At 36.9% G+C, this 14,287-nt stretch overlaps 1 protein-coding gene across 1 annotated transcript in view; it reads right to left on the minus strand.

Moving 5' to 3' along the window:
- Positions 1–4,362: 4,362 nt before the first annotated feature.
- Positions 4,363–14,287, minus strand: part of LOC114366269 (cadherin-99C-like) — a 10,560-nt gene continuing 635 nt past the window's right edge. The window contains exons 2-10 of the mRNA XM_028323095.1: positions 13,065–13,360; positions 12,053–12,280; positions 11,424–11,689; positions 10,333–10,385; positions 9,606–9,774; positions 8,929–9,055; positions 8,220–8,322; positions 7,469–7,796; positions 4,363–5,836 (exon numbers count right to left, since the gene is read on the minus strand). Of these exons, the coding sequence (XP_028178896.1) occupies positions 5,743–5,836; positions 7,469–7,796; positions 8,220–8,322; positions 8,929–9,055; positions 9,606–9,774; positions 10,333–10,385; positions 11,424–11,689; positions 12,053–12,280; positions 13,065–13,360 (1,664 nt within the window). The 3' untranslated portion in view covers positions 4,363–5,742. The remainder of the gene's footprint in view (positions 5,837–7,468; positions 7,797–8,219; positions 8,323–8,928; positions 9,056–9,605; positions 9,775–10,332; positions 10,386–11,423; positions 11,690–12,052; positions 12,281–13,064; positions 13,361–14,287) is intronic.

Here is a 14,287-nt window from a genome sequence, read left to right on the forward strand (position 1 = left end):
TTATTTATTTTTAAGGTTAAATGCTGCATTTTAACTATACGATATCATCACAGAACAGCATTTTAAAAGTTTTATGCGTGTTCATTTTTTGTATGTTCGTTTTTGAGTACAAAGTTTGTATTTATTACTGAGCTAGATAGTAAAGAAAGATGGAATAAATATTTTTGTACATATCACGATTTGCAAGATAGTTTATAAAATATTGTTACCAAGAGTGTCTATTAGTTGTAATATTATCTACACTAATATTATAAAGAGGAAAACTTTGTTTGTTTGTTTGTTTGTTTGTTTGTTTGTTTGTTTGTTTGTTTAGTTGTAATGGATAGGCTCAAAAACTACTGGACCGATTTTAAAAATTCTTTCACCATTCGAAAGCTACATAACTCACGAGTAACATAGGCTAAATTTTATTTTGGAAAAAAATAGGGTCCCGTAAAATATTTGGGATTTTCATAAGACGTGGAAAAGCGCCATCTATCGTCATTGGTTAAAATCTTCTTGCGCCTGACAAAAATTTTTGAGGTACGTAAATATTCATGAAGGGAAAGCTGTCAAACGCCATCTATCGACATCATTAGTAAATTAGTAACTAAATATTACATGTACTATGAATAGCGCTGTTCGTAAATAATATTGAAAATTTAATAAATAAAGATATTTTATGTAACTGAACCATTCACTGTATGTACCTATTTGAATCATTCACTGTGTTTAAACGAGCAAATCAAAGTGTTAATTAGTGACTTTTTACAAACTTCCTTGCAAATTCTTACTATGTGCCGCCATCTACCGAGATGAATATTAGGGTACGGTTCAGCGGCGGACAAATGGGATGGGCGCGTGGGCGATTGTAGTTAAATAGGATAAGAATTACCTACTTCGTTTTTATTTTCTGTATGTAATTTGTTAATTTTTTGGTAGGGTCTTTATTTTAATTACTTAGGTTGGTAGGTACTTACTTATTTGATTTTAATGATAATTACTATAGGTACGTATAATTTTAGTAGAAAGAAAGGTCATTGAATGACTAAGTGACTCACTCACTCATCACGAAGTCTCAGAAACTACAAGCACAGTAGATAAATCAAACAGTACGGAAGCTTCATACAAACGCTCGAAATCAGACTCACGCACACAGACGCACGCTTTACACGAGCTCTAAGCGAACCTCGCAGTCCATCCGTCGCGAGTGTCGCGCGCGTTGTGTTTTTAATAATAATTTTATTGCATGCGCTGTCCGCTGTATTTTTAAAAACATGCCACGAGTGTATTGCGTAGTATACGGCTGCTTGAACTGGGCATCTTCAAAACCAGAACTTTCATTTTTTAAACTTCGTAATAATTCTGAGTTGTAAAAATGATTAAATATTACTTTTTAAATAAAGTGCTTACATCTGATTTTGTAATAGATCTTTTTAAATTACGTAATTACGCTTTTTAACAATTTATGTGTTCTATTTGATAAAGTAATTTGCTCCGCACGCTTTTGTACTAAGTGATGAACTGTATTTAAAATGAGGCAATAGGTATGTGAAAGTAAGTATCCGGTATTTTATTTATGAGAATAGATCTTCTAACGGCCTCTTATAATACTTAATCAATTTATTCGATTATGTATTCGATCATTATAGAACCTAATTAACGTTTTATTTTTTTGTTAACTACTTAGTCAATTAATTTATTCCATTAGGTATTTGATAATAAAAAAACCTAAATAAACGTTTTAATAAATAAGTAAGTAAGAACCTTATTATTTTATAAAGATTAAGAGTGCCAACCCTAACACTCAGTTGAAGTGTAGGTATTTAACTCGCCGAAAGGGCTAAGCTTCCGTACTGCTTTAGCTCATAAATATACTGTGCTACAAGTCTCAAAAGAGTTCTCAGGGGTTAATGGTCTATTCCACCTGGCTTTGATCACCAAGATGATCAAAGTGGACTCCAGTTAAATTATATTTTTAGTGTTCTTTGATCACCATAAATAAATCATACCTCTGAATTGTCACATACATGTCCAATTTGTTTATTGCGGTTTTTAGAAAATATCAAAAATGTTACAAAACAAAATATGTAGTACAACAATGAAGAATGTTCACTAATTTTGTTTTTTAGCTTTCTGTATTCTCTGTTAAAAATTAAAAATACACGTGAATGAATTATTTCGATACGTCAATTAGTTTCCAAGATATTGAATTTTAAAAGTGCAGGCGGCGGCCGGCCCGCCATTTTATGCGCGTGACGTCATATTACAACGACTGGCTCATATTTGTATGGGTGGAATCTTGCAAACTGAATTAAGACCCACTTCCAGGCAACCGATTAAGCTGAAATTTCGCAAACACATGTGATTTGGATGACCATGCAATATTATGATGACATGGAGCTGATCTGATGATGGAGCTGGAAGGTGGCCATAGGAACTCTATAATAAAACGACTTAAATGCATCGAGTTTGGGCTCGTTCGTTTTGTATTGATGAGTATTTTAATTCTATATAGTAATCGGGGTCTAATGATGGAGCTGGAAGGTAATTCGTAATAAAACGACACAATCGCATCAAGTTTGGGTTTGGTTCAATTTTAATTTCTGTGATGGGTCTGGGTGTTAATATGTATAATAAGTTTGTATTTACAAAAAAAAAGCAGAACTGATGGCCGATGGGGCAGAATGGTTCTGGAATGGAGGCCGCGTACCGGAAAACGTAGCGTGGGACTTCCACCTACAAGGTGGACCGACGACATCGTAAAGGTAGCAGGGAAGCGCTGGACGCAGGCCGCTTCCAATCGATCAACATGGAAAGCATTGGGGGAGGCCTATGTTCAGCAGTGGACGTCCTATGGCTGAAATGGTGGTGGTGGTGGTGGTACATATACTGAAAATTTATCATTAGAAATCAACTACGGGGGCTAAGGAGATAAAAGGAGGGTTGGAAGTTTATATTATGAAAGTCATATGTGTTTAAAGTAAGAGAGTTGAAATTTTAAATGTATGCGCTATAGATGCTAAGAGCGGATTTTACGAAACTCCACCCCTAATGGAGTAAAACGAGGTCCACGCGTACGAAGTCGCGGGCGGCCGCTAGTGTAATATAAATAGATGTAATTTCGCCGTGCCTTACGCGTCTCAATTTCTAAAGTACTATTTGAATTTTTATTTGTAGTTTAGATCATTTAATTTCGATTATAAGAATTTTAGACTAGGAGCCTCTGATTTGTGCACTTATTGAATAATAACCACTTATTGAATATATTTTGTTAATAAGTTTTTGTTCTGATCACTCACATGGACTTAACTAATAAAATAAATAATATGCTGCGATAAAATTTCATCGAGGCAAAGATGTATTAGCGCCCTCCTATAAATGCCATAAATAGATGAACTAAAACGAACTGTCCCACCCGTAACACTGACAGGGGGGCGCCACCATCATTACCGAAGTGCTGGTTCCGATTTTTAACACTATTTGTAGTAAAGTGTATCTATTATAAGGTGTACCAGAATCTCATGGCAAATAGGGAAAATAAACTTTGTTGAGAGCAATACTGGGGAAATTGGACTAAACGATCTTGATACTGTTTAATTTTTTACTTTTATGACTTTAATATTAATGAACATGAAGTACGAATACACATTTTAGGTATGTGTAAGAAGAATGTGGTTATACATCGGGTTTTTAACATAGAAAAATGTCTTGAAAAATAAGTAAATCGTATATTACTTTATGTAACTAATTTTATTATGTATCATACTTATAACTTATCACTTCATTCAGAACTAGAAAACGATTCTAAGAACTCCACTTGCATTTCTTGTTCTTCAATAGATGATAAAGAGGTATTGTAAATAAATTGCTCTTCAAGCATTTCAATGGAGCAGTTTCCTGATGTTGAAAACATTATATTATTATAACGTGACAGAGAATATAAATCTGAAGGAGATTTGAAGTTTCACTGACATTTGACGTTACAAAAACACCCACCCGTGCCGCTCGCGCTGCTAGATCAATATTTAGTTAATTCTCAAGTTTAATTTTCATATCATTTGTAAAGGTTTGTTTTTCTAAATAAAGTAACAACACATTAAGAAATAATAATAAAAATTAATTTATTCCACAAAAATATTAACAATCTATTTAAAAAATTATATTACACATTCATTTTCACAGTGGAATAAAAATTATATTAAAATTTACAATTCATTTACAAAGGATAGAATAGGTAGGTAACATTTTTATTTATCTAGCCAATAATTACATACAAATGTTAAAAAACGTATCAAAAATCATTTTATAAAACTTTTGGCACAAATCCGCTTCTCAATATTTAGAAAAAAAATAAAAAATGAGCATTCTTATTTTATTATGATAAGTACAAAACTGTATTCTTAAAGTTACATTTAACAATAACTGGCACAAAATTCGTATAAAAACGGAAAATAAACGCGTTAGGACTGAACCACACATAGATCTTGAAAATATATTTTTCTATCATACATTAGGGTATTATGCGAACGTATTTACACGTAAAATAACATCTTACACGTAAAGCTCATGTACCGAAGCTATATTTTCTACAAAAATATACATTAAAAACTACCTTTTGCTTCAACGATTAGCGTACAGTCACCTAAATATCAACGTACCAAAAAAATTAAATCTTCAACGTATTATGAACTTTATGTTCCTTGGCATAAGGTTCGAAATCAATTGAAGAACTCATACTTCTATAAAGGGTTCATATAAAGGCGACTGTACAACTATAATGTGATACAGTCCTAACACTGGCAAGTATGTATGTCGAAACATAAACTGTCATCAATGTGATAGATACAATATTTTTTTTCAAAAATGCAAGATTTAAATAGGTAACAGACTCGACAAAGACATTTTATACAAAATTATTTTGTACCTGTATTTACATCTCAGGTACCTAATATACACTACTGTGTAATGCCTCAATTATATACACATCCATAAGTTATTACATTATGCACAATTTGTTCAATTATTATAAAAGACTAGCCATCGCTAAGTAAGTGCATACACAATTACGTACAAAAATATTTAAAAAATTCGTTATTTACATCAACTTTCATCACGTTGAAGTATTTTCAGTCGGCGATATATCATACTTAAAATATATTAACATTCGTTGAACACATATTATGCTAACTACTCAACACATAGTTTGTCTATGTGCTGTGTTACGGACGGAAAGTATATCACTTTTAGTCTATGTTATTCACTTCTTTAAAACAAATGGTAAGTCACTATAAACTTATTCCATCGCCTTCACCATTTCAATATTGTTTTTCGATCAATCTACTCTCACTTTCTTAAAAGTACCGAAAACAGCAGATCAACCTATCACTCATCTTTAATAAGATTTTTAACTTTACACCATGAGAATAAAGGTTGAAAATCAATTGAGAATTTAGGATGGGTTGATGTGCTGACGCCCGTACAAACAGATAACATAAATTTGTTTGTTTTTGTCTTCATTTTTAACATATTCAATCATTAATGTAATAATCTTATTTGACACAAAAACAGCAATAAAAGTAATAACATTTTTCAAGTTCACGGTAAGGGATTAAAGGGAGCCAGAAAAGCCAAAAACATAAGTAACAATAAAAAAATCTGTTTGAAAACAATATTTCATAAAATGCTCCGAAAGAAAAGCAAATTTATGTTACCTATATCATTTCATTAAAATACCTACTCCAATTTTATTAATAAGTGTCACTATAGTTCCGTCGTGGTCTCCACCGGCGATTGGTCGTAAGAGAAACCCGTAAAGTTTCTTTTGCCGAACGTGACGTTGTCGTTCTCTGATGCCCTGTGAAAAATATTTATATCAGTATAGTGTCGGCCGTTTGGTGTAGTGGTTCAGAACGGACTACTATGCCGAGATGTCCCGGGTTCGATTCCCGGCCGGGCAGAAATTGAAATGATGAATTTTAATTTCTGTGACGGGTTTGGGTGTTTTCTATGTATAATATTGTATGTATTTACAAAAAAAAAGCATTTAAGTATGTATGTTTATATCCGTTGTCTAGTGTAGGTACCCATAGTACAAGCTTTGCTTAGTTTGGGACTAGAGGCGCAGTGTAAAATGTCAAAGGATATTTTTTTCAGTACAAGGATCTGATGACACTTTCTGGGAATTAAGTAACTGATCTGAAGAAAGCTGTCAGTCACAATCTATAACTTTTAATCGAGTCACCTGTACTAACAACTTTTATTTAATAGATAGCATTCTATGTATTGCATTATTGGAAACTTTATCAGAGATCGATAAAGCTGTTTGAACTTGATAACTGTAATCATGCAAGCGACTGCACTGGCTGAACCGATTTTGATGAATATTAAGATAGCTTACAGCTTTCTGATTTTTTAAAAATAAATATTATAAATATAAATACATAGAAAACAACCAGGCCATTACAAAAAGATAAATCGAACCCAACTTATGTCATAGTAACAACGAAACAACCTCTGCTTGTTCTAAAACTAACGTGTTTTCACTTAAAATAAATACTCTTTAAATTATTCGTGCACGTGATAGGGTATCATTATAACGTTAACTAACATCAAAAGTAGAATGGATCCCTGTTTCATTAATAGCAGACCTAAAATATCAAAGAGAAACAAGAAATGGCTCGGTCAAAGCAAACAGTAATACGTTTCGTCAAGTAATTTTAAACCTTATGGATAAAGGCATACGGCTAAACATCCACTGGGGGAATTTATCATTTTGTAGCAAGTTAACCTGACCGACTGTACAATGAGTAAGGTGTGTGAACTAATTAAATAGTGGGTATGTTTAATGTAAGTGTTAAGGTTATGAAATAACGTTGTTTAATTAAATTAAGAGTTAAATATGACCGCGGAGACCACAGAGTACCTAATCTTTTCTCTATTTGGTTAGTAAAATTTACATTGGAGATACGATATTTTATTGCAAGTAAATTATCTAAAATCTATAGTGTAAAAGGTCGTTTTCATCATTATTATTATCGTCATCATCATCGTTTCAGCCACGAAAAATAGAACGTTAATATGACGCTTATGCCAGAGACTCAATTCAAACTTTTATTGAACACTTTAATGTGTTTGGCCTGGGCGTTTTCTAAATAAGTCCTTGCATAGCACTCGTATTGACCCTATTGATGGGATTGATGGGTGTATGTTATAAACGTATGTCTAGTTCGCATAGCACAAGCTTTCCTTGGGACGTCCACCCACCCAAACGCAGCGTGAGACATCCACCCACAAGGTGGACCGACGACCTGATAAAGGTAGCAGGAAGGCGCTGAATGCAGGCCGCTACCAACCGTGCGATGTGGAAGTCATTGGGGGAGGCCTATGTTCAGCAGTGGACGTCCTGTGGCTGAAATGATGATGATGATGATGATTATGATGAAGCTTTCCTTAGTTTAAAACTAGATGGTGCTGTATAAAGTCTTACCTTTGCAGCCCCGGAATTTCATCATAAGCCATGATCGGCTGCGACGCTTTCTTCTTATGGTTGTTCCCACCGTTTATCTTTCTCCCAAGCGTCGCTGCTAGCAATCCCCCTCCAACATTATTGTTGTTGACTCTCGGTAACGTTCCTAGAGCGTTGTTCAACGCGTGGTTGTTAGGCACTCGTCGGTTGAGGGTCTGAGTGTTGCGAGCGATGGTTGAGTTGTTCGCCAAAGTGTCGAAGTGACTGTTGTTGAGCGTGCCACCGTTCTCGTTGACGCTTGACGCTCTTGCGGTGGTGGCTGTTTCGGAGAGGGTAGGACTGCGTTCTCCTAATAATATTAAAAAATATGTATTCTAAAATGCACTTATAAATAATGAAACATAAGGGTTATGTTTTGTTAATGGCTCAAATATCTTGTCAATTTATTCTTTATGAAAAATGGATGATAATATAATTTGCGTTGCAGTGACATAAAAATTGCAGATTTTTTTAATTTAAAGGTGGGCATTATATTGGCCCAAATACATATATCTTTTATAGAGGTTTGGCTGCCGTCACAAAAATAAGAAATGCGGGTAATAAACGAGTTTGAAATTACTAATATGAGTAGATGTTTATTTCAATGACAATGCACTTTTCATTTGTTTTAATTGAGACATCCATTATTCTTTTGTTGTCAACATTTGTGTACAAAGTTGCGTCGATAAATAAAAAACAAATTGTTTATAGTAGACAATTTAAATGCACATACCATTGTCTTTGGATAAATATTGCACACTGTGGATGTTGAACGCGTGGTTGTTTGGACTGAAGTCCAGTTGCAAGTCTGCGTCGTCCACCGCCATGTTGAGAACCTGTGGGCAAAGCAAAATAGACCCTATAACAACTACGTAAGATTCCACAACATTTGCTTTTAAGTGACGTCGATTGTACTTGTTTACAATGTAGACTTAAATATTGACAAATATATTTGCCAACAATATTTTCTGCAAGAGTAACTTAGCGTAAACAACACTATATTTACTAATTAAACATTTCTACAGTGGACTAAGATGTACAATAGTTGATGACGCAAGTACATAATATTATGCAAAAACGATTTTATTCTTTTCTATCAATGGCAATAATGATCATATTATGTCAGAGACAATGGGGTTAAGTCATTTGAACCACCCACATGCGGTGCGAAATATGTTGTCCACCAATAACATCTTTAAAGGTCGAGTGTAGCCGCTTATTGTTCACTTAAGTCTTATTACCTCAGCCTCAGTGTTATTACGACACTAGACGGCTACTCCGAAACGCTGCCTACGTAGTTTCGTGTCTATCTGTCACCGTCGCTCATGCTGGCATCTCGCTTTGCGTGAGAGGGATGGCAACATTCGAAACTTTGGATAACGTTTTTCGTAGTAACCCCGCTGGTTATCTACAACTATCTGTCAATTTGACAGGTAATTTACCTGAGTCTCGTATCTCGGCGCGGGCTCGTCTTCACTTGACTCGTATCCCGACGGCGGTCTGGGAGGCGGCATGCTCATACTAAGAGTCCCGTACTGCTGGATTGCTTGCTCTTTGTGTTTCTTGTACCTGGACAAAGGAACAATTTAATGTAGAGTACTGAAATTAAAATACGAAATAAAAATACTGGGAAGAGACAATGTATATTCACATTGCTATGTGACGTTTGTGTGAGACCACGAATTTTACCTTGCTCCAAGAACTACATGAAGGTTCTTCGTTGTTAAAGGGATTGTGATTAGTCAGGTCTACAAGTCATTCTAAGTCAGCCTTTGTAGCTGTTTTATGAGATTTCTAAGAAGCACTAAGTTCTCATTATAGTGCAAAGCTCAATACTCAATTCAGCTGGTAACACCGTTGTAACGCTGCCATAGCGTTCTACGTCGACCTATACCTAATGTTGCAAGCACTCATATGTGGCCTAAGACTAATTTTACCTGTTCCAAGAAGCACAGATGTATATCGTAGCTGCAGTGGCCGCTACTTGCACCAACGCCGCCAATGCTATCAAGGCAGCCGGTAACACCTTTGTAACGCTGCCATAGCGTTCTACGTCGACTTATACTGAATATTTTATGAATGTTGCAAGCACTCATATGTGGCCTAAGACTAGTTTTACCTGTTCCAAGAAGCACAGATGTATATCGTAGCTGCAGTGGCCGCTACCAGCACCAAAGCCGCCAATGCTATCAAGGCAGCCGGTAAGGCCGTAGCTAAAGGTGCCGCGGCCACATGCGTCGGCCTTCGGGGCTGCTCTGCGGGCACTAACGGCGCTCGCACTTGACTAACTGGCGATTGTATTGGGTATTTACCTGTTCCAAGAAGCACAGATGTATATCGTACCAGCAGTGGCCGCTACAAGCACCAAAGCCGCCAATGCTATCAATGCGGCCGGTAACGCCGTTGTAACGCTGCCATAGCGTTCTACGTCGACCTATACTGAGCATTTTATAAGTATGGCAAGCACTCAAATGTGGCCTATGACTAATTTTACCTGTTCCAAGAAGCACAGATGTATATCGTAGCTGCAGTTGCCGCTACTAGAACCAAAGCCGCCAATGCTATCAAGGCAGCCGGTAAGGCCGTAGCTAAAGGTGCCGCGGCGTTCTACGTCAACCTATACCTAGCGTTTAATGAATGTTGCAAGCACTCATAAATGGCCTAAGACTAATTTTACCTGTTCCAAGAAGCACAGATGTATATCGTAGCCGCAGTGGCCGCTACCAGCACCAAAGCCGCCAATGCTATTAAGGCAGCCGGTAAGGCCGTAGCTAAAGGTGCCGCGGCCATATGCGTCGGCCTTCGGGGCTGTTCTGCGGGCACTAACGGCGCTCGCACTTGACTAACTGGCGATTGTAGACTGGCCGCTACAGCTTTGTGGACGCCGCTTTCGACGGCCCTGAAAGAAGTGGTGGTTTAGAAATAAACAAAGAGTCTTAACTAATATAGAGAAAAATGTTTTGCTTGACGTTGAACCTTATTCCATCTCAAGAGTGGTGGCAACAGTTCAGTCATCAATGAATGTCATTAAACATTAGAAAACAATTTCAGAAGACTCAGGGGTAGACTTTTAATTTGGTTAGGTATGAAATTGTAGTAGATAGATTAGGGATGGGGCATTCTAAAGGATTAGTTAAGGTCTTTATAAAGGTGTTTTTTTAGAGGTATACAACTTCAAAATGGTTACACTGTTTCTAGTGATATTTAATTTGATAGTTGGTGGTACATTTGTGAACAGTATGTTTTGCCATTTTATAATTAAATAGAATTACTTCAGAACAACGTTTGCAAATTGTGCAAAAATGCATTTTAAAAATCATGGTTCAGTTTTCCATACAAACGTCCATATTACGGTCGACGTAATTTTCGTAACTTTTCATTCCTCAGATGAATGATATTAATGTGGCAGAGCTATGGTTTCAACAAGATGGTGTTACCATTCAACCAGCACGCGACACATTCAATTTATTGCGGGAAACATTCGATGAGCGCATAATTTCACTAGATGGATCTTTGAATTTGCCTCCACAATCGGGTGATCTCACACATATGGATTATTTTCTCTGGGGATATGTGAAGTCCACTACTGCGCAGATAAACTACGGAATTAAATGCCAACATTCGTCACGTTATTGCCGATGTATGGCCCCAGTTGCTCGAAAAAGAAATTAAAAATTGGTTATCTCGATTATGCTACATTTGAGCCGATCGTGGCGCCCTTTGACCCGAAATCATTTTGAAGCATAAATGGCATAAGAACATCTTTTAAACAAAACCAATACCATGTGAATCAAACATATTTTTACATATTTTATTTCATTTTAAAGTTGTATACCTCTAAAAAAACACCCTATAGCTAGCTCCAATACCAAGTATGTTCTGATTTATAAATCTTATGTGTTTTAATTAAAATTAAGGACAGTGACTTTATATTTACTTCTTCGCAGACGCTGACTCTCTAGTCAATATCCTCCCTGTAGAAGGATCGACCAGATATAGCCACATATCCGTTCCTTTAGTATCACTCTCTAACGTGCCATTTACTCCCAGGTAATGTCTATACGTTAATTTCTCTAAACCAGCGACAAGCCCGCTCTCTTTCTCTATGGCTGCGAGGACGCTACGCGCTCGCCGGCCCATAGATTCAGTGTTGACATTGGAAACTTCTACCACAAGTTGGTTTTCTTTTTGGAGGAGATTTACCTGAAATAAAAATAATTTTATAGATATTCTTATAGCTAGGATTTGAAAGAACTGAAATTCTATTATCCTAACAGATTTAGCCTCAATTTTAACAAGTTAACATACAAGTTCTTCATTTGTATCAGTAATTGTCTCACGAGGCTAGCAAAAGTAGGAAAAAATGTGACTTCTTAGATGAACTTGAGTTAGTTCATCGTTTAATAAATGAAGTCCACGTTAAAGATAGACTTGAATTTCACTGGCATTTTAGATACAGCTACTGCATTCTGCGGACTTCCACACAAACAGAACAAGAAAATACATGATTGATACCTACATAATCTATACTAATATTATATAAAAAAAACTTCATCAAATACTCACAACAACAGAAACCCTAGCAATGTTATAATCCTGCGGCGAGCTAGGGTTGTCTCTCGCTGTCACGCTGAACTTGAAAGGCAGCACGTCACTGGGCACGCTGTCAAACGTCTTGACGTTGCTTATGACTCCCGTGTCAGCGTCCAATGCAAAGTATTCCTCCGCTGCTTTGGGCCAGGAGTGCTTGTGGTATTCTATCTTGCCGTAGTCGCCGCTGTCTTTGTCTTTAGCCTGTTAAATTGTAATGAAAAAGTTAAAAGTATACTTATTGAGAAGATATGAAAAGGAGATATTTAAATGTTTAGAAATTTAGCAGGACCGAATTAAAGCCTGACGATATAAAATGAATGTATGGATGTATGAATGAGCATGTATGAAATACAACCAATCATACGATTTTCTATGAGTTAGGAGAGGAGATTCAGATTTTTTTTTATGCATGACAAGGCAGGTTTTTGACCGCAATCGCACCTGGTGTTAAGTGAGGTAGAACCCTTAGATGGCATTGTTTGGCAGAAAGTACATTTTTAGATAAAAGACGATTTTATCAATTTCTAAAACGAAAGTATTAGAAATTGATAATCGTCTTTTATCTAGTTACTAGCATTCCGCCCGCGGCTTCGCCCGCGTGGAATTTTGTCTGTCACAGAAAAACTTTATCGCGCGCGTCCCTGTTTCAAAAACCGGGATAAAAACTATCATATGTTCTTTCCCGGGACTCAAACTATCTCTATGCCAAATTTCATCAAAATCGGTTGCGAGGTTTAAGCGGGAAAGCGTAACAGACAGACAGACAGACAGACAGACAGACAGACAGAGTTACTTTCGCATTTATAATATTAGTTGGGATGAAAATAACTAAATAGGTCCCTGAGCCAGAGAGTAACAGTAACAGAGAGCTTAGGTAACAGTGACGTCACGTAACGTCGTCGTATGACGTAACTTCTGACTGAAGTTCACACCTCTCACTACCTCAAGAAATACTCAGTTAAGCGCTAATTATGAAGCTACTAACCTTAACTTGCAACACATTCGTATCCAGCAGCATATCCTTAGTAACAATCGCGAAGTATTTCCCCACAGCACCCGCTATCGTGCTCTGTTCTTTGAACACGAACGCGGGCGCGTTATCATTGACATCGGTCACGTGAACCTTTACAACTGCTTTACTGGTCTCCGGGTTTATCAGACCCTGGATGGACTCCAGTTGGACTTCTAAGGAGTATTCGGAGAGGGTCTCGTAGTCCAATGAGCTTGTGTTGAGGTAGATCGCACAGTCTCGGTCTTCGGTTAGCTTGACGTAGAAAATTCCTGGAAGAAAATGTAGGTGTGAACAAGTGTCAATACGAGAAGATTATATTAATAATCTTACAAAATATTGATAAAGAATGCCTTTAACCTCATTAGGTATCATTACATAACTTCAATTTTAAAAGTCATCTATGTTTGTTTGTATTTGAATTAGAGATTGCAATCCGGATTATTCGAAATTCGAAAATATCTGAAAAATCCGGATTTTGAGGCTATAAAAAAATCCGGATTTTGACTTTGAAATCCGGTTTTTTCGAATATTTTACCCCAAAAAATTTATCATAAAATCATAAACCAAAATATCTATTGAATGCAACATGGATGCAAAACAAGCGAAGTTTTGATTGAACTTCGTCGCACAATAACGCGATATGCCGCATGCGTATTTTATGTGAATTCGCTAGTCGGCCATTGAGTTTTATACGAGACGCTGATTCTGAAACACCATATCGCTGAGTTTTAAAGAGCAGCTAAATCGGCAAATATCCCTTGCAAGTGTAAGTCATCATCATCATCATCATCTCAGCCATAGGACGTCCACTGCTGAACATAGGTCCCCCCAATGCTTTTCATGTTGCCTGGTTGGTAGCGACCTGCGTCCAGCGCCTTCCTGCTACCTTTATGATGTTATCGGTCCACCTTGTGGGTGAACGTCCCACGCTGCGTTTTCCGGTACGCGGCCTCCACTGCAAATTCAAATTATTTATTGCATGTCACTCCAGAACCTTGCTGCCCCATCGGCCGTCAGTTCTGCGTACTATGTGCCCTGCCCATTGCCACTTCAGCTTGTATCCGTCGGGCTAGTATGTCAGCGACTTTAGTTCGTTTACGGATCTCCTCATTTCTGATTCGATCTCGTAAAGAAACACCGAGCATAGCCCTCTCCATAGCACGCTGTGCAATTTGAGCTTCTGTATAAGGCCTATA

The sequence above is a fragment of the Ostrinia furnacalis genome, unplaced genomic scaffold (assembly GCF_004193835.3).
Source record: "Ostrinia furnacalis isolate ACB-3 unplaced genomic scaffold, ASM419383v2 OfSCF0606, whole genome shotgun sequence".
Classification (NCBI taxonomy): domain Eukaryota; kingdom Metazoa; phylum Arthropoda; class Insecta; order Lepidoptera; family Crambidae; genus Ostrinia; species Ostrinia furnacalis.